The following is a 21,804-nucleotide window of genomic DNA, read 5'->3' as shown; positions in this document are numbered from 1 at the left end:
CAATAACATTTGGCAAACTTTTTAGGTCAGCTCATGGGATTCAGATAGGGAATTTAAAGATTTTCCTGGCAACAAGACAAGTAATACCCCAGAGAGGCTGAGTAGCGTGGGGTAGTTTTTGTACACGTAAAAATAGTTTACGTTGAAGTTGAAACTGTTATTGCTACAATACTGTACAATCATTTCACTAATTTTTAGATTAGGTTTGATCATCAAATGTCATAAAACTGATATATTAATATGATATTTCAGTGCCTATGTTATTCTGAACTGTGAATACATTTCATGAAATATTGATAGATCAAGCGCTAAAAATTGATGTAAAAAAATTGTGACCTTTTTGTTTGATATAATTTCATACATCTAAAAGGAAATGAGGAAAACATGAATCTAAAGAACAAAAATTAGTGTTCTTCACTACATAAAAATAGCTAAACAAACTGCTGTGCTAAACAATAACACTTTTGGCAGGTAGAAGGAAGTGACAAGAACCATGTGACTGTTTCTCTATCACTATACCTAAAAAGGTTATCAGCCTCTGGACCCCCCATTGGTTGGAGTACTGTTGAGCATCAGACAGAGCTGGAGGTGTCTTTCCATTATCGGCCATTGCTTTGGGGCAGTCAATTAAAACTTCAGCAACTGTTGAATGCAACTCTACAGGTATGTAAAATGTTTATATTTTGACAGATATAAAAGTTACATAAATTGTGTTTAGAATACCTGTGTAATGCAGATGTTTTCAGCAGCTGCATTTGTAAGTTTAAAATTAACAAAAAAACTTATAAACATTTGTTTGATGATGCAAAATTTCTACTCTTTTTAAAATAATTGTGCAGTAACAAATCCTTGTGTGTTGGTGGTGCAGTAACAAATCATTGTGTGTTGGAGGTTGGTGGCTGGGAGGGGGGGGGGGGGGGTAGTAGGTCTTGAGGAGTGGGATGGGCTCTGTAGGTGTAGGTGTGCATTTGAGTTTGGGTGTGGACACAGGGACATCCACATGGGAGGATAGGTGACCAAGTGGAGGGTTGTGTTTAGTCTCAACATGAGTGTTCTGCTCCTTTCGTGCACTTATTTAAATTAATGAGAATGTAGCATGATTGTCACAGAAGGTTGCAAACTTACTTCATGGAAACAAATGACAAGGAATGGGATCTAATATTTTAGCATCATGTCAGTGAAGGGATCATCAGAGACAGAGAACAGGCACTAATAACAAGATGGTGATGGAAATCATATGAGTCAATTTCAGTTAAACCATCCTTGTATTTGCCTAATTCAGTTCTGGGTAACCACAGGAAATTGAAAGTTGGATGGCTGGATGGGAATTTCACTATTTGTAGTATGTGGAAAGTTGGGGTATGTTTTGTGCATTGTTTTGTAAAATAAACCTCTGACCATTTAGTCATTACATTGTAGTTGACAAAGACAACTGTAATTTTACACTGTTTTTCTGGTGAGTATTTAAATTAACACAATTTCCCATTGCATTCTGAGGATGGTGTGGACTCCACAAATCATGATATATGTTGGAGATCCTAATTAACCTGTGACTGCTCAACAGCTCTTCACAACTCATGGAGACTAATTGAAATAAATTTCAAGTATGAACATCACTTTCATAATCACACACTGTATGTTCTAATAGGACTTACATCAAGCATCTTTGAGGGTCTTGCAAAACAATCTTATCTATGAAGTAATCACCAGTTGTCATTCATCATTTTATCCCAATAACTTATGGAAAACAGGCAAAAAATTACTGTCTGACTGAATATTTTTGTACACTAATTTCTCTTAACATTGGCATGCAACTGTGCTGTAGAAAAAAATAGTGTAATATTACTCCATCTAAAATGTTAGTTACTTAAATTTGCCCAATAACTTTTTACAAAAAAAAAAAAAAAAGGAACATAGTATTTTTCCCAAAGACCCTCATGTATTTAACCAGAACATATGATGTTTCTTCAAAACATATTGGGAATTTTCTAGCTTTGTGGGTTGTATTAGTCCAGCTCATGCTCTCCCCCCCCCCCCTCTCTCTCTCTCTCTCTCTCTCTCTCTCTCCCCCCCCCCCCCCCCCCCCCCCTCTCTCTCTCTCTCTCTCTCTCTCTCTCTCTCTTTTTTTTAACATGTCTGAAAATTATTTGACTGAATATTTAGCCTGTCATCAGTCATCAAGAAGGTGATGTGTTTGTTTAAAATTGGGACTACTGATTTGTTTTAAAAATGGAATAGAGAATTTGCATTAAATCTTTCTATAAAAATGGAATAAAATACATCCAAGTTTTAGAAACACTGAATATTCTTTTTGATGGATCTGCTATGAGCAAAACAAGGGTTTATAAGTCATGTAAGTGTTTCCAAGATGGCTGTGAACAAGTTGAAGACAACAAACATTCTGGACAACCCAGCACATAAATGACCACTGAAAACATGGAAAAAGTGAAAGAAATGATTATGAATGATTGCTGAATCACAATCAGAAAAGTAGTTGATAATGTTGGCATCACACCATGAAATCTTTTTGGATGTTTTGGATGACAAAAATGTGTGACAGTCATATCTGTGACAAAGATGTTGAATTTTGATAAAAACAGCGGTGAATGCAAGTTGCTCAGGAGTCACTTAATGAAGTCAACAACAATGCAGAACCACTGAATCACATCATAACAGGTGCCAAAGCATGGGCATAAGGGCATGATGTTGAAACTAAGGCTTGATTGTCCTAGTGGAGGCATTCTGGATCACCAAGACCAAAAAAAGCTAAGCAAGTGCAGTCAAATGTGAACATCATGAGCCAAAAGGTCAAACAATCAGTAAGGAGTACTATCTGCAAGTTCTACATCATTTGCAGGAAGCAGTCTAGAAGTAAAAAAAAAAGAAGAAAAAAAGATCAACCAGATTTGTGGCAAAACAATTCATGGTTTTGCACCACAATAATGTGCCTGCCCCATTTCATTGCTTGTTCATGAATTTTTGGTGAAAAACAATATTGTAATGATGCCCCAGCCTCCATAGTTGCCAGATATAACTCTGTGTGACTTTTTTCTATTTCAAAAAATAAAGAGAACCTAATAGGGCCATTGTTTTACAAGCTTAGATGAGATTAAAGGTTCACAGCTGAAAGAGCTAAAAGCTAGCTCAAAGATCAAGTCCCAAAAGTGTTTCAGGGATTGGAAGAATTAATGTCATAACTGTATAATATCTAATAGGGACTACTTTGTAGGAGATTACATTTAATGTAGACAAATAAATAAAGTTATTCAAAAAATGAAAATTCCTGATATTTTTTGAACACACATCATATACATATTGTTGCTCAAGAATGAGTTGCATATGAGTTCTGTACATGGTCTTCTTTATAAATGCTATATATTTATAAGATCCTTAGAGTTTTCATTAAAACATATTATTTCACACAATCAATCTAGTTAATACCATTTTGTAACATAAGACCTAAGTGTATGAGTTAAGTGACATACTTCTAATGCTGTTCTCTAGGCAACAGTTTTTTTCCCCTTCTCCCCATTAATAGTATCTTGCATTTATTTACATATAAGGCAAGCTGTCACTCGTTAATTAACTTTATTGCCTAAGTTGTTTAGAACTGTGCTTCAGTTACTCATCACTGACACTTTCACTGTACACAGCTGTTCCACCTTCAAACAACTTGACTGTGTTTATAACAGTCTCTGACATTTTGTACATATTGAACACCATAATATTCTGTTCATTTTTTTGGTGATGTCTTATGTCATATAAATACAGCCTTCTATGCACTGTGCATACCATGAGCACTGACCCTTTTGGGGGCTATATGATTGTGTCTTTAAGTTTGAGTCTATTTGTTGGAGAGAGGACTAAAATACTTCTATCACATATAGGCTGTTGAGGAAGTTATTTGAAATTGTTACCAAAGTGTGAATTCAGAATTATTTCTTGACAATGTAGTCATGTCACTGTCCAGTAAGTTTAAAGTTACCTTCTCCTACACTAACATTCCTGAAAATTACAACACTGAAACAAGATGCACTTGACTGAAGTGAATTTTATACCACAGACTAGGTACATGACACTAAACAAATGATTATATCAATAAATAATAATCAGTTTTTGAAAATATAATATAATTGGATAGATACTATATCTACTCACCAAGTGGCAGCAGGAGAAAAGACACACAGAAAAGTTAAGAGTAGGTGCAAGCTTTTGGAGCATGGCTACTTCTTCTCGCAGAAGGAAAAAGGAGAGGGATGAAAGAAAAGGAGTGGTGAGGTTTAGGAAATGGGGAGAGCTACAGAAAAGTCACCCAGAACCCCAGATCAGGTGAGACTTACCAGACAGGATGAGAAAGAAAGACTGATTGTTGGAGGCTCCACTAGATGAAATGCCTCATCCGAAAGCTTGCACATTTCCTTAACTTTCTTTTATGTGTTTTCTCCTGCCACCACTTTGTGAGTAGATCTTTAACAATCCAATTATGTAACATATGGAAATTATTAGGTTTACAGAACTGTATATCAACTCTGGTTCTAAAAAGTACATCTACATCTACATCTACATCAACATGATTACTCTGCAATTCACATTTAAGTGCTTGGCAGAGGGTTCATTGAACCACAATCATACTATCTCCCTACCATTCCACTCCTGAACAGTGCGCGGGAAAAACGAACACCTAAACCTTTCTGTTCGAGCTCTGATTTCTCTTACTTTATTTTGATGATCATTCCTACCTATGTAGGTTGGGCTCAACAAAATACACTCCTGGAAATGGAAAAAAGAACACATTGACACCGGTGTGTCAGACCCACCATACTTGCTCCGGACACTGCGAGAGGGCTGTACAAGCAATGATCACATGCACGGCACAGCGGACACACCAGGAACCGCGGTGTTGGCCGTCGAATGGCGCTAGCTGCGCAGCATTTGTGCACCGCCGCCGTCAGTGTCAGCCAGTTTGCCGTGGCATACGGAGCTCCATCGCAGTCTTTAACACTGGTAGCATGCCGCGACAGCGTGGACGTGAACCGTATGTGCAGTTGACGGACTTTGAGCGAGGGCATATAGTGGGCATGCGAGAGGCCGGGTGGACGTACCGCCGAATTGCTCAACACATGGGGCGTGAGGTCTCCACAGTACATCGATGTTGTCACCAGTGGTCGGCGGAAGGTGCACGTGCCCGTCGACCTGGGACTGGACCGCAGCGACGCACGGATGCACGCCAAGATCGTAGGATCCTACGCAGTGCCGTAGGGGACCGCACCGCCACTTCCCAGCAAATTAGGGACACTGTTGCTCCTGGGGTATCGGCGAGGACCATTCGCAACCATCTCCATGAAGCTGGGCTACGGTCCCGCACACCGTTAGGCCGCCTTCCGCTCACGCCCCAACATCGTGCAGCCCGCCTCCAGTGGTGTCGCGACAGGCGTGAATGGAGGGACGAATGGAGACGTGTAGTCTTCAGAGATGAGAGTCGCTTCTGCCTTGGTGCCAATGATGGTCGTATGCGTGTTTGGTGCCGTGCAGGTGAGCGCCACAATCAGGACTGCATACGGCCGAGGCACACAGGGCCAACACCCGGCATCATGGTGTGGGGAGCGATCTCCTACACTGGCCGTACACCACTGGTGATCGTCGAGGGGACACTGAATAGTGCACGGTACATCCAAACTGTCATCGAACCCATCGTTCTACCATTCCTAGACCGGCAAGCGAACTTGCTGTTCCAACAGGACAATGCACGTCCGCATGTATCCCGTGCCACCCAACGTGCTCTAGAAGGTGTAAGTCAACTACCCTGGCCAGCAAGATCTCCGGATCTGTCCCCCATTGAGCATGTTTGGGACTGGATGAAGCGTCGTCTCACGCGGTCTGCACGTCCAGCACGAACGCTGGTCCAACTGAGGCGCCAGGTGGAAATGGCATGGCAAGCCGTTCCACAGGACTACATCCAGCATCTCTACGATCGTCTCCATGGGAGAATAGCAGCCTGCATTGCTGCGAAAGGTGGATATACACTGTACTAGTGCCGACATTGTGCATGCTCTGTTGCCTGTGTCTATGTGCCTGTGGTTCTGTCAGTGTGATCATGTGATGTATCTGACCCCAGGAATGTGTCAATAAAGTTTCCCCTTCCTGGGACAATGAATTCACGTTGTTCTTATTTCAATTTCCAGGAGTGTATTTTCGCATTCGGAAGAGAAAGTTGGTGACTTAAATTTTGTAAATAGATCTCGCTGCGACGAAAAACGTCTTTGCTTTAATGACTTCCATCCCAACTTGTGTATCATATCTGCCACACTCTCTCCCCTATTACGTGATAATACAAAATGAGCTGCCCTTTTTTGCACCCTTTTGATGTCCTCGGTCAATCCCACCTGGTAAGGACCCACACCGCACAGCAATATTTTGACAGAGGATGAACGAGTGTAGTGTAAGCTGTCTCTTTAGTGGACTTGTTGCATCTTCTAAGTGTCCTGCCAATTAAACACAACCTTTGGCTTGCCTTCCCCACAATATTATCTATGTGGTCTTTCCAACTGAAGTTGTTCGTAATTTTTACACCGAGGTACTTTGTTGAATTGACAGCCTTGAGAATTGTACTATTTATCGAGTAATCGAATTCCAACGGATTTCTTTTGGAACTCATGTGGATCACCTCACACTTTTCGTTATTTAATGTCAACTACCACCTGCCACACCATACAGCAATCTTTTCTAAATCGCTTTGCAACTGATACTGGTCTTCGGATGACCTTACTAGATGGTAAATTACAGCATCATCTGCGAGCAACCTAAGAGAACTGTTCAGACTGTCACCCTGGTCATTTATATAGATCAGGAACAGCAGAGGTCCCAGGACGCTTCCCTGCGGAACACCTGATATCACTTCAGTTTTACTCGATGATTTGCCATCTATTACTACGAACTGCGACCTTCCTGACAGGAAATCACGAATCCAGTCACACAACTCAGACAATACCCCATAGGCCCACAACTTGATTAGAAGTTGCTTGTGAGGAACAGTGTCAAAAGCTTTCCGGAAATCTAGAAATACGGAATCAACTTGAGATCCCCTGTCGATAGCAGCCATTACTTCGTGCAAATAAAGAGCTAGCTGCGTTGCACAAGAACAATGTTTTCTGGAACCATGCTGATTATGTATCAATAGATTGTTCCCTTTGAGGTGATTCATAATGTTTGAATACAGTATATGCTCCAAAACCCTACTGCAAACCGACGTCAATGATATAGGTCTGTAGTTCGATGAATTACTCCTACTACCCTTGTTAAACACTGGTGCGACCTGCGCAATTTTCCAATCTGTAGGTACAGATCAATCGGTGAGTGAGCGGTTGTATATGATTGCTAAGTAGAACTAGCACTCCTGAAAGAAAGGATATTGCGGAGACATGGCTTAGCCACAGCCTGGGGGATGTTTCCAGAATGAGATTTTCACTCTGCAGCGGAGTGTGCGCTGATATGAAACTTCCTGGCAGATTAAAACTGTGTGCCCGACCGAGACTCGAACTCGGGACCTTTGCCTTTCGTGGGCAAGTGCTCTACCATCTGAGCTACCGAAGCACGACTCACGCCCGGTACTCACAGCTTTACTTCTGCCAGTACCTCGTCTCCTACCTTCCAAACTTTACAGAAGCTCTCCTGCAAAACATGCAGAACTAGCACTCCTGAAAGAAAGGATATTGCGGAGACATGGCTTAGCCACAGCCTGGGGGATGTTTCCAGAATGAGATTTTCACTCTGCAGCGGAGTGTGCGCTGATATGAAACTTCCTGGCAGATTAAAACTGTGTGCCCGACCGAGACTCGAACTCGGGACCTTTGCCTTTCGCGGGCAAGTGCTCTACCATCTGAGCTACCGAAGCACGACTCACGCCCGGTACTCACAGCTTTACTTCTGCCAGTACCTCGTCTCCTACCTTCCAAACTTTACAGAAGCTCTCCTGCGAAACATGCAGAACTAGCACTCCTGAAAGAAAGGATATTGCGGAGACATGGCTTAGCCACAGCCTGGGGGATGTTTCCAGAATGAGATTTTCACTCTGCAGCGGAGTGTGCGCTGATATGAAACTTCCTGGCAGATTAAAACTGTGTGCCCGACCGAGACTCGAACTCGGGACCTTTGCCTTTCGCGGGCAAGTGCTCTACCATCTGAGCTACCGAAGCACGACTCACGCCCGGTACTCACAGCTTTACTTCTGCCAGTACCTCGTCTCCTACCTTCCAAACTTTACAGAAGCTCTCCTGCAAAACATGCAGAACTAGCACTCCTGAAAGAAAGGATATTGCGGAGACATGGCTTAGCCACAGCCTGGGGGATGTTTCCAGAATGAGATTTTCACTCTGCAGCGGAGTGTGCGCTGATATGAAACTTCCTGGCAGATTAAAACTGTGTGCCCGACCGAGACTCGAACTCGGGACCTTTGCCTTTCGCGGGCAAGTGCTCTACCATCTGAGCTACCGAAGCACGACTCACGCCCGGTACTCACAGCTTTACTTCTGCCAGTACCTCGTCTCCTACCTTCCAAACTTTACAGAAGCTCTCCTGCAAAACATGCAGAACTAGCACTCCTGAAAGAAAGGATATTGCGGAGACATGGCTTAGCCACAGCCTGGGGGATGTTTCCAGAATGAGATTTTCACTCTGCAGCGGAGTGTGCGCTGATATGAAACTTCCTGGCAGATTAAAACTGTGTGCCCGACCGAGACTCGAACTCGGGACCTTTGCCTTTCGCGGGCAAGTGCTCTACCATCTGAGCTACCGAAGCACGACTCACGCCCGGTACTCACAGCTTTACTTCTGCCAGTACCTCGTCTCCTACCTTCCAAACTTTACAGAAGCTCTCCTGCAAAACATGCAGAACTAGCACTCCTGAAAGAAAGGATATTGCGGAGACATGGCTTAGCCACAGCCTGGGGGATGTTTCCAGAATGAGATTTTCACTCTGCAGCGGAGTGTGCGCTGATATGAAACTTCCTGGCAGATTAAAACTGTGTGCCCGACCGAGACTCGAACTCGGGACCTTTGCCTTTCGCGGGCAAGTGCTCTACCATCTGAGCTACCGAAGCACGACTCACGCCCGGTACTCACAGCTTTACTTCTGCCAGTACCTCGTCTCCTACCTTCCAAACTTTACAGAAGCTCTCCTGCAAAACATGCAGAACTAGCACTCCTGAAAGAAAGGATATTGCGGAGACATGGCTTAGCCACAGCCTGGGGGATGTTTCCAGAATGAGATTTTCACTCTGCAGCGGAGTGTGCGCTGATATGAAACTTCCTGGCAGATTAAAACTGTGTGCCCGACCGAGACTCGAACTCGGGACCTTTGCCTTTCGCGGGCAAGTGCTCTACCATCTGAGCTACCGAAGCACGACTCACGCCCGGTACTCACAGCTTTACTTCTGCCAGTACCTCGTCTCCTACCTTCCAAACTTTACAGAAGCTCTCCTGCAAAACATGCAGAACTAGCACTCCTGAAAGAAAGGATATTGCGGAGACATGGCTTAGCCACAGCCTGGGGGATGTTTCCAGAATGAGATTTTCACTCTGCAGCGGAGTGTGCGCTGATATGAAACTTCCTGGCAGATTAAAACTGTGTGCCCGACCGAGACTCGAACTCGGGACCTTTGCCTTTCGCGGGCAAGTGCTCTACCATCTGAGCTACCGAAGCACGACTCACGCCCGGTACTCACAGCTTTACTTCTGCCAGTACCTCGTCTCCTACCTTCCAAACTTTACAGAAGCTCTCCTGCGAAACATGCAGAACTAGCACTCCTGAAAGAAAGGATATTGCGGAGACATGGCTTAGCCACAGCCTGGGGGATGTTTCCAGAATGAGATTTTCACTCTGCAGCGGAGTGTGCGCTGATATGAAACTTCCTGGCAGATTAAAACTGTGTGCCCGACCGAGACTCGAACTCGGGACCTTTGCCTTTCGCGGGCAAGTGCTCTACCATCTGAGCTACCGAAGCACGACTCACGCCCGGTACTCACAGCTTTACTTCTGCCAGTACCTCGTCTCCTACCTTCCAAACTTTACAGAAGCTCTCCTGCAAAACATGCAGAACTAGCACTCCTGAAAGAAAGGATATTGCGGAGACATGGCTTAGCCACAGCCTGGGGGATGTTTCCAGAATGAGATTTTCACTCTGCAGCGGAGTGTGCGCTGATATGAAACTTCCTGGCAGATTAAAACTGTGTGCCCGACCGAGACTCGAACTCGGGACCTTTGCCTTTCGCGGGCAAGTGCTCTACCATCTGAGCTACCGAAGCACGACTCACGCCCGGTACTCACAGCTTTACTTCTGCCAGTACCTCGTCTCCTACCTTCCAAACTTTACAGAAGCTCTCCTGCAAAACATGCAGAACTAGCACTCCTGAAAGAAAGGATATTGCGGAGACATGGCTTAGCCACAGCCTGGGGGATGTTTCCAGAATGAGATTTTCACTCTGCAGCGGAGTGTGCGCTGATATGAAACTTCCTGGCAGATTAAAACTGTGTGCCCGACCGAGACTCGAACTCGGGACCTTTGCCTTTCGCGGGCAAGTGCTCTACCATCTGAGCTACCGAAGCACGACTCACGCCCGGTACTCACAGCTTTACTTCTGCCAGTACCTCGTCTCCTACCTTCCAAACTTTACAGAAGCTCTCCTGCGAAACATGCAGAACTAGCACTCCTGAAAGAAAGGATATTGCGGAGACATGGCTTAGCCACAGCCTGGGGGATGTTTCCAGAATGAGATTTTCACTCTGCAGCGGAGTGTGCACTGATATGAAACTTCCTGGCAGATTAAAACTGTGTGCCCGACCGAGACTCGAACTCGGGACCTTTGCCTTTCGCGGGCAAGTGCTCTACCATCTGAGCTACCGAAGCACGACTCACACCCAGTACTCACAGCTTTACTTCTGCCAGTACCTCGTCTCCTACCTTCCAAACTTTACAGAAGCTCTCCTGCGAAACATGCAGAACTAGCACTCCTGAAAGAAAGGATATTGCGGAGACATGGCTTAGCCACAGCCTGGGGGATGTTTCCAGAATGAGATTTTCACTCTGCAGCGGAGTGTGCGCTGATATGAAACTTCCTGGCAGATTAAAACTGTGTGCCCGACCGAGACTCGAACTCGGGACCTTTGCCTTTCGCGGGCAAGTGCTCGGGCAAGTGGTATTGAGCCTAGCTACAACAACCTTGTGATCACTAATCCCTGTATCAGTCATGATGCTCTCTGTTAGCTCTGGATTGTTTGTGGTTAAGAGGTCAAGTGTGTTTTTGCAACCATTTACAATTCGTGTGGGTTCATGGACTAAATGCTCGAAATAATTTTCGGAGAAAGCATTTAGGACAATCTCAGAAGATGTTTTCTGCCTACCACCAGTTTTGAACAAGTATTTTTGCCAACATATCGAGGGAAGGTTGAAGTCCCCACCAACTATAACCTTATGAGTGGGCTATTTATTTGTTACGAGACTCAAGTCCGCCGCTCGTGGTCTCGCGGTAGCGTTCTCGCTTCCTGAGCACGGGGTCCCGGGTTCAATTCCCGGCGGGGTCAGGGATTTTCACCTGCCTCGAGATGACTGGGTGTTTGTGTTGTCCTCATCATTTCATCATCATCCAGGAAAGTGGCGAAATTGGACTGAGCAAAGGTTAGGAAATTGTACGGGCGCTGATAACCACGCAGTTGAGCGCCCCACAAACCAAACATCATCATCACATCATCACGAGACTCAAATTTTCTCTGAACTGTTCAGCAACTATATCATCAGAGTCTGGGGGTTGGTAGAAGGACCCAATTATTAACTTAATTCGGCTGTTAAGTATAACCTCCACCCATACCAATTTGCACGGAGTATCTACTTCGACTTCACTACAAGATAAACCACTACTGATAGACACAAACACTCCACCACTAATTCTGCCTAATCTATCTTTCCTGAACACCATCTGAGACTACGTAAAAATTTCTGCAGAATTTATTTCAGGCTTTAGCCAGCTTTCTGTACCTATAATGATTTCAGCTTCTGTGCTTTCTATTAGCCCTTGAAGCTCAGGGACTTTCCCAGAACAACTACAACAATTTACAACTACAATTCTGACTGTTCCTTGATCCAAGCACGTCATTTATTTGCCATACACCCTTTGAGATTGCAGCACACCCCATACTTTCCCAAGGCCTTCTAACCTAAAAAACCGCCCAGTCCACGCCACACAGCCTCCGCTACCCATGTAGCCGCCAGCTGAGTGTAGTGAACTCCTGACCTATTCAACAGAACCCCACCACCCTATGGCGCAAGTCAAGGAATCTGAAGCCAACATGGTCGCAAAACCATCTAAGCCTCTGATTCAGACCCTCCACGTGGCTCTGCACCAAAGGCCCACAGTCGGTTCTGTCAACGATGCTGCAGATGGTGAGCTCTGCCTTCATCTTGTAAGCAACATCGGCAGCCTTCACCAAATCAGATAGCCACTGGAATCCAGACAGAATTTCCTCAGATCCAAAGTGACACACGTCATTAGTGCCGACACCACCTGCAGCTGGCTGCACCCTGTGCTCTTCATGGCATCTGGAAGGACCCTTTCCACATCAGAAATGACTCCACCCGGAATGCACACGGAGTGCACACTGGATTTCTTCCCCTACTTAGCCGCCATATCCCTAAGGGGCCCACTACGCGCCTAACATTGGAGCTCCCAACTACCAATAAGCCCACCCTCTGTGATTGCCCAGATCTTGAAGGCTGAGAATCATCCTCTGAAACAGAGCAGCCAGCTGCATCTTATCTCAGCCAGAGACAGTACCTGAAATCTGTTTGTCAGACGCACTGGGGAGGCTTTCTGATCAGCCTCCAGGGGCATCTTTTGCTGTCTGCCACACCTTGGAACGACCTCCTGATCAACCACAGGCAAGGGCTCAGCCCCACTGCGGGCAGCAACTGGGGCAACCACAGCAGGCGGCGCTGACTTTGGTCATGCAGCTTGAGGCTGTTGCCAATGGGCACCACAGAGGCAGACCGATCTGGGGACAGACGGGACGAGGTTGACATCCCCGTGATACCCAAGTCCAGCTCCCCACAGTGGTGCCCATTGGCAACAGCCTCAAGCAGCGCAACTGAAGTCAGTGCCGCCTGCAGCTGTGAGCGAATGGATGCCAACTCAGCCCTCATCCAAACACAGCAATCACAGTCCCTGTCCATTCTAATTCATGTTGAACAACAGTTACTGAAACACGAGTCCATGCCTAGATAACGCAAGGGAAACACGCAAAGAATGTATGAAATAACCTGTACAAATGCCTAACGAGTGCGCTACAATCTGCCTGAATTTATGATTACAGTAACTAAAACTCAAAATCACACCTCCTATACCAAATTATGTAACAAATAAGTGAGCTAGGAGTATACGACTTGCTGCTGGCAGCTGCTTATCCAATGGCGGCAGGGGGCACACTGGCTGTGACCAACCGACACTGGCCATTCAAAACAAAAACAGAAGACAAATGGCTATGCGAATTTACACTATTCAGGTACTAAAACGCAATACTACAACTCTCAAATACTATAATATGCCTGAAATTTATGAATTAAACAATGCAATTACCCAAAAACACGCAAAGAAATTAAGAAACTAAGCACAATATGAAGCTCCCATATGCTGCAATTAAGACCTCTGAGTACTGTGAAATGAAATAAAAGAGGAATTGGATGTTTTTCAAGAAACTTCCCTCTGTGTGTTGCTTAATGGAGTCCACATAACATCAACAGTGGTTGTTGGATGACCACAAAGAATAACTGGCAACCAGCTGCGTCCCAGATATGGTCAATGTGTGATACGCCAGACAATTTTGCATGTTGTAGAATCAGTTGTATCCATAATTCTTGAAGGAAAACTTGCACATTTCTCATCACATGGGCTAGGCTTAACAGTAGCACATTAAGTAGCAAATTTTTATGGGTGTTAAAATCAATTCTCACTCACTCTCAGTTCATTCTTAATATTAATGAGATGTCTGTCAGTTTAACCCTGTGTTTAGAACTGATATCACAACACACACTGTTTTTCACCATGGAGGCAAGCTCTAGTTATGTAGGAGGCACCCAGAAAGTCACAGGCCTTGGAAAGAGCTTGTATAATGTTAAGAGGGCAATTGAGTCTGTGTAGTTTTGATGATACTTCATTTCTAATATCAGGAAGGGTTTATATAGGAGTATTCCTTTCACATGTAAGCAATAATACAATCTCTGAAAACTGGCCCTAAATTACATCACACGTCACACTTTCAAAACTTATTTTATGACATAATCATGCAGGATCATGTGGAAATGGGGTAATGGCAGAATGAAAATACTTTACTGCAAAAACGTTAAACAGTACTACTAAAAAAGGCTAAAAAATTCATCACCATCACATTCAGTAACACAAAGAAAACCTCACAAAACTTCATCAGAGATGAAATAGCCAAACAAAACAAGGACTAGCATTGAAATTTCATTATTTTTGGGAGACCAGTAATATTAAAAATTATTATCCACTGTATGTATTCACATTTTGTGCATAACTAAAAAAAGCTATTAAACCTGAAATGAATTTAGAGTTGATTTATTAATGCATTTTTTTGAGCTGAATCATGTTTGCTGAAGATAAATTACTTGCTTTATATCATTGATTCAATGTTATTCTAAAATTTCTGAGACACAACAAATTCATTTCATTATACACAGCTGAAGAGAGTGGCTGCCGATTCAGATGGCCGGTTGCTGCTGGATTTTACAACTACTACTCACTTTCATGGCTGGTTTGTGACATCTCACAGAGGAGCCCCTCATGTGAGATCCACTGTTTACCCTCCACATGGACTACTTACCAACATGTCACTGCATCTCATATGGTCACAGGCAACATGGAACAGTCCAGTGCAGTCTTGGAGGGCAACTAGTGACTACAGTCTCCAGGTAAAATACAAAGACTGCGTACTAGAATGATAGAGTCATTTCAATTTTTTTTAAATTTTTATGTATAGTTGTATAGTTTTTCTCAGATATGAGCTTTTTATTGGTCATCTAAGCTCTTACTGTTCTGCATCATTGACCATTTAATTAAGAAATACTTTACTAATGAACATTTTGTGTTTACTGCTTTGATTGCTCTCTCCCTTTATGTATAGTAAACATTCAAGTAGAATTTATTTTTCAAGCAACCCTTATGCACATTGACAGGATTACTCTGGAAACTATACAGCCAGTCTTGTGGCATGTGTTGCTGCTCCTGGGCTTCAGTACACACCAAATGCTGCCAGTGACTGCATACCTCAAGTACCACCTGTAAGGTTGTCTATTCCTGTAAATTTTCAGCATAGTGCTAAACCAGCAGCACTGTCATATGGACTTGAGACACATTTTGTCATCAGCAATAACCTTGACAGTTTACTAGGACCACCAGAAAATCTTCAGGTATGTTTAATGGAGAAAAGCAAATAAGTAACATTCTATGTCTGTTCTCACAGCTTCAATAATTCAGTTTAAGATTTTTTTCTCTTTTTTAATACAAAGAAATAGTCAGTACTGCTTTATGTGCACTACAAGAACATTTGTTTAGTAAGCAGTTAATTTTTCTTGATGGAAATTGATTTTAATGAAAATATGAGCATTTTTTAATACAAAGAAATAGTCAGTACTGCTTTATGTGCACTACAAGAACATTTGTTTAGTAAGCAGTTAATTTTTCTTGATGTAAATTGATTTTAACGAAAATATGAGTTTTTGAAAAATATGAAGTAGATAGATAAAAAATGTATCCACCAAGTGGCAGCAGGGGAAAATGCATGAAGATGTGTGAACATTGAGCAGCCATAGTCAACAGCTCCACCTTCTGCCAGAAGGGCTGAAGGGAAAGGAACATAGATGAAGTAAAAGGTTTTCCAACAATCAGCTTGTCCTCATCACATCCAGGAAATTTCCGCAGATTCAGAGTTCTGGAAAAGTTTTCTATAACTCTTCCCCTTTCTTAAACCTCACAGACCTTTTGTTTGATCTCTCTTCCTCTTTGTTCATCCCTTCTTCCAGAAGAAAGTGTCACTCGCTACGAATACTCATGCATTTCCACAACTTTTATGTATTTTCTCCTGCTGCCTGTTGGTGAGCAGATATTTTTAATCTAGCTTTATAACATTTTAAAAGGAATTTTTGTCATTTTGTGGCAGAAAAGTTACATATTTAAGCAAGAAAAGAACCAAAATTTTGGATCTCTTTCTAGTAGTTAATAGAAACCAAGTGTAATCTGTTGCAACTCAAGAAGAAAGGGACGAAAAGACCAAAAATAATTAATTCTTGGTGGTTGGTGGGTTTGATGTATTTAAGATTCATATGTAGCCATCAGAGTAGTGGGGACTGACATCCATAAAAGATGAAGTTAATCAACGAGCTAAAGAGGGCCAGGAAAATAGACAGTTTTGAGAGTGTTGAGGAATGTGGATAGTGTTTTTGCCACAGGTCCAGATCATGAAGATATCATCAATAAGGCTAAGCTGAACAAGGTTTCAGGGTTTTGTGTGAGTAGAAAGTATTCCTCAATACCAAAACTATCAGCCATATCCCCACTTTGAGATACCATCCCTTCTTCATAATCCAGTCTTTCCAGCTGTGTAAGATACATCTATAACAATGAGTGGTTCTTTACTAGTATGATAAAGCCTATGATGGGCATTATCCCTCCCCCCCCCCCCTCCCCCCTCCCACTCCCCCCAAAAAAACCTAAAGCACATTTATTTTAAGAGCTAGTACTGTTTTCACTATTTATGTCATTTGTTATATCTAAATGCTGAATTTCACATTAAACATAAGACTTCTTTTGTGTAATGATGAATATAATGTAAAATATATAGAATGCCTAGTCAGATGCAAGAGATGATGTGGTGTCCTTAACAGCTGAATCACATTCTCTGCCATAGCTTTAATGACCTTTCATCATGACCTGAAATGAGAAATCTGTTCTCCAAAATTCTTCCCACATTTTTCCAAACTAATACTTTGTATAGACTGAAATTACAAAATGGCCTGGTTCATTCTTATGCCACTTTTACTACCAACCTCCTGCACACGAGTCATATCTATGAAAGACTCAGGTTCAAGAGCCATCATATGACCCTACCCAGTAAACTGGCTGTATGGTGCACTTGCTTGCAAGCAATTCAAGTAAAACTGAAGGTGAGAAAAGGTCCTACCCAAGTCAGCTTCTGTGAATTACAGCATTTGTCTCTCATTTATTTAATGTCATCAGCACACTTTGGAGTGGAACTGTAGCCTCTTTATTTCAAAAGAGAGCTCACTGTGGATCAGTGAAGGCACAAACATTGTTCCTCCAAGAGCAGATCCAGTTAGATCTGTAACTTGGGCCCTAATGCTGTTATACAGTTTTGACAGCTTCAAAATTCTCAATAATAATGACTGATAAGTTTGCACTATGACAGACATGGTGAATTATGAGTATTTAAAAATGCTACAGAGTAACATACTCATGTGTCTGAATTAATCACAGCAGTTCTTTTACCTGGAATTATTTCAGGAAAATATTATTGATGGCAGGCACATGGTCATTTTTTGCGAGGAAGAATGGTTCTATTATACAACCATTTCAGAGACTTGTCCTTAATTTAGGCAATGAATGGATAAATCAAGAATAAATTTTTCACTCTGCAGCCGAATGTGCAATGATATGAAACTACCTGGCAGATTTAAAGTTTGTGCCAGACGAGACTCAAACTTGGGACATTTGGCTTTTGCAAGCTAATGCTCTGCTGGCCGATCTACCCAAGCATGACTCACAGCCCATCCTCACAACTTTACTTCCACCAGTAACTCATCCCTTACCTTCCAAACATTGCAGAAGTTGTCCTACAAGACTTGCAGGACTCCTGGAAGAAAGGATACTGCAGAAACATGGATTAGCCACAGCCTGTGGGAAGCTTCCATAATGAGTTTGTCACTTTGCAGTGATGTGTGTGCTGATACGAAACTTACTGCAGATTAAAACAATGTGCCAGACCATGACTCAAAGTCTGGGTCTTTGCCTTCCATGGGCAAATGCTCTACCAATTGAGCTACCCAAGCATCACTCACAACCCATCCTCACAGCTTTACTTCTGCCACTACCTCCACTCTTACATTCCAAATATTGTGAAAAAAAAACAGTACAAGGAGACTTCTCTTTTTGTATCATTTGTTAATCACAACACAGTTCAGTACAATTTTCATTAATTTAAGTTACAGAAATCACTCAAAAGTCTTTAAACAATAAGTTCTTGTGTGTCATGGATTAAACATCAATGTAAGAATAAACTATTATTTTGTAAACTACATTATACTTGGAATATTGGCTATATCAAAGTTCTTGGATGAACTACCAGAACTATTGTGATTTTGGCTTATAAAAAGAGTTGTTGGTCAGAAATTCAGAAAACACATTGACAATATTATTCTTACATGATGTGGATTTCCTTGTTTACATGTACCACCATATTGTAAATTAGGATAAATTACTTGAAGTTATTAATTATTTGGTTAATTAATTAATTCTGAATGTCATTTTGTACAGAAAAATTAAGGTAACAAAAGCATTTTGTCAAAGTTCAGAATCTAAAAATGGTTATGACAAAAACTGAAATGGAAAATGGGTCTACTTATGAACTTGATGCAAATTATCTTTTCAATTAATTAGTTTCTGATAATCGAAAGTATTTTACAGGAAATGGTGCTGCCGCACTTTCTGTTAGAGTGGGTCACCTTCCTTGATTGTATTCAAAGGGTTTTGTACTTTGTGAATTGCAGTACTAACGTCAGTTAACTGTATTTTCTCATTGGGAGTGCCCCAATAAAAGTTAATTATGTCAATGTAAACAAAACAAACAGCTTTATAATCTGACAATAAATTCAAGTGAAATCAAGGCTAAATAAGAACTTGAGATTTTTATCTGAGTGTTTCATGCCAATAGATAAATGTATTGAAAGTAAAATATAAATTAGCAAAAACAAAAAATAATGATTATTTATGGAAGTACAAAAAAACATAGCAAATGGGAAGAATCCACCTGCTATCTTGTGAGCAGATGTCAGACATTAGAGAAATTTCCTCACTGGGTGTCAGGTTTCTAGTCTATAAAAAAAAATTTGCAATCAGTTCTGACAATTTGTGTTGTGCATATATGTGCATATACTGGGTGCCCCACTTAAGTTGCCAGGCACGTTTTCTCTGGTATTTTGACAGACTTTTTTTTCTTGCGATGTGTAACTGGAGTCTGCCTAAACAAATACTGCTCACCACAGCTTCTATGCAATGCCCATTGTCGACAGAAAGAATTGGTTTTAGCCATTACAAGTAGAATGTTTTTTAAATTGGAATTTTACATGTCCATTGGATAAAGTGTTTCCAGATTACTCTAGTCTGGAATTCATTTATCTTTCATTAACAGGTACATGACAATAGAAAGTCCACCCCTGGTAGATGAGTGGTCAGCACGATGGAATGTCCTACCTAACAGCCTGGGTTCGATTCCCGGCTGGGTCAGAGATTTTCTCTGCTCAGGGACTGGGTGTTGTGTTGTCTTAATCATCATCACTTCATCCCCACCAACACGCATGTCGCTGAAGTGGCGTCAACTCAAAAGACTTGCACCAGGCGAACAGTCTACCCGCCGGGAGGCCCTAGCCACACAGCATTTTATTTACAATACAAAGAATAAGTAATAAGCCAATGGCAACAGCGACACATTGGCCCATGTTGACTGCTACCACCATGCAGCAGTGCTGCCCAGTTGCTGCTGGAGTATTGGTTGTTCTTCATGCTTTAATGTCCCTGTTAATAAATATTGATAAAATGAATATTGCAGTAGACTAATTTGGGACCACTCTATCAAATGGATATGTAAAATTCCACTTTAAAAAACATTTTGCTTGTAACAGGAAACAAGCCAATACTTTCTGTCAACACTGGGCATCATATGAAGGAATGATGTGCAGTGTTTGTTTGGGTTGACTCAAGCTACACATTGCCGTATTAAATTGCAAATCTGTGCCAAAACAGCAGAGAAAACAAGCCTGATGATTTTTAGAAGGGACACCCTATATTCTGAATGCTAGGAATAACTTACTTTACTCATAACAATTTAACTTCTGTAGATGAGTGTACTCATCATTCTCTGCCACTCCCCAAGTGCAAGTGCTGAGGACATGTTTAAACATGACCCCTGGGTTTTCTTGAATTGCTATTGACATGTTTATGGCCAGATCAACTGACCTCTCTCTGCTGCAGATGAATTACTTCCATACCTCAATGAATACAAAAGTTTTGAGTATTTATCATACAACTAATGTGCCTCTTTGCAATGCAATCATTTGCAAAAAAACCTCATTTCAATAGCGTTTGGCAGTACTGTTTTTTTTTTTTTTTTTTTTTGCCCTGAAGTTGAAAATTTCCACTAAGTCACATTACGTAAATATGTTGTTGTTGTTGTTGTGGTCTTCAGTCCTGAGACTGGTTTGATGCAGCTCTCCATGCCACTCTATCCTGTGCAAGCTTCTTCATCTCCCAGTACCTACTGCAACCTACATCCTTCTGAATCTACTTAGTGTATTCATCTCTTGGTCTCCCCCTACGATTTTTACCCTCCACGCTGCCCTCCAATACTAAATTGGTGATCCCTTGATGCCTCAGAACATGTCCTACCAACCGATCCCTTCTTCTGGTCAAGTTGTGCCACAAACTTCTCTTCTCCCCAATCCTATTCAATACTTCCTCATTAGTTATGTGATCTACCCATCTAATCTTCAGCATTCTTCTGTAGCACCACATTTCGAAAGCTTCTATTCTCTTCTTGTCCAAACTATTTACCGTCCATGTTTCACTTCCATACATGGCTACACTCCATACAAATACTTTCAGAAATGACTTCCTGACACTTAAATCTATACTCGATGTTAACAAATTTCTCTTCTTCAGAAACGTTTTCCTTGCCATTGCCAGTCTACATTTTATATCCTCTCTACTTCGACCATCATCAGTTATTTTGCTCCCCAAATAGCAAAACTCCTTTACTACTTTAAGTGTCTCATTTCCTAATCTAATACCCTCAACATCACCCGACTTAATTCGATTACATTCCATTATCCTCATTTTGCTTTTGTTGATGTTCATCTTATATCCTCCCTTCAAAACACCATCCATTCTGTTCAACTGCTCTTCCAAGTCCTTTGCTGTCTCTGACAGAATTACAATGTCATCGGCGAACCTCAAAGTTTTTATTTCTTCTCCATGGATTTTAATACCTACTCCGAATTTTTCTTTTGTTTCCTTTACTGCTTGCTCAATATACAGATTGAATACCATCGGGCAGAGGCTACAACCCTGTCTTACTCCCTTCCCAATCACTGCTTCCCTTTCATGTCCCTCGACTCTTATAAGTGCCATCTGGTTTCTGTACAAATTGTAAATAGCCTTTTGCTCCCTGTATTTTACCCCTGCCACCTTTAGAATTTGAAAGAGAGTATTACAGTCAACATTGTCAAAAGCTTTCTCTAAGTCTACAAATGCTAGAAACGTAGGTTTGCCTTTCCTTAATCTTTCTTCTAAGATAAGTCATAAGGTCAGTATTGCCTCACGTGTTCCAGTATTTCTACGGAATCCAAACTGATCTTCCCCGAGGTTGGCTTCTACTAGTTTTTCCATTTGTCTGTAAAGAATTCATGTTAGTATTTTGCAGCTGTGGCTTATTAAACTGATTGTTCGGTAATTTTC

At 42.0% G+C, this 21,804-nt stretch overlaps 1 protein-coding gene across 1 annotated transcript in view; it reads left to right on the top strand.

Moving 5' to 3' along the window:
* Positions 1–21,804, top strand: part of LOC126124779 (extracellular matrix organizing protein FRAS1-like) — a 452,648-nt gene that overhangs the window by 392,173 nt on the left and 38,671 nt on the right. Inside the window, exons 14-16 of the mRNA XM_049915125.1 lie at positions 472–663; positions 14,742–14,972; positions 15,237–15,470. Coding sequence (XP_049771082.1) covers positions 472–663; positions 14,742–14,972; positions 15,237–15,470 — 657 coding nt within the window. The remainder of the gene's footprint in view (positions 1–471; positions 664–14,741; positions 14,973–15,236; positions 15,471–21,804) is intronic.

This window comes from Schistocerca cancellata, unplaced genomic scaffold (genome assembly GCF_023864275.1).
Source record: "Schistocerca cancellata isolate TAMUIC-IGC-003103 unplaced genomic scaffold, iqSchCanc2.1 HiC_scaffold_426, whole genome shotgun sequence".
In the NCBI taxonomy this organism is placed as follows: domain Eukaryota; kingdom Metazoa; phylum Arthropoda; class Insecta; order Orthoptera; family Acrididae; genus Schistocerca; species Schistocerca cancellata.
This window is presented reverse-complemented; position numbering and strand designations above follow the sequence as displayed.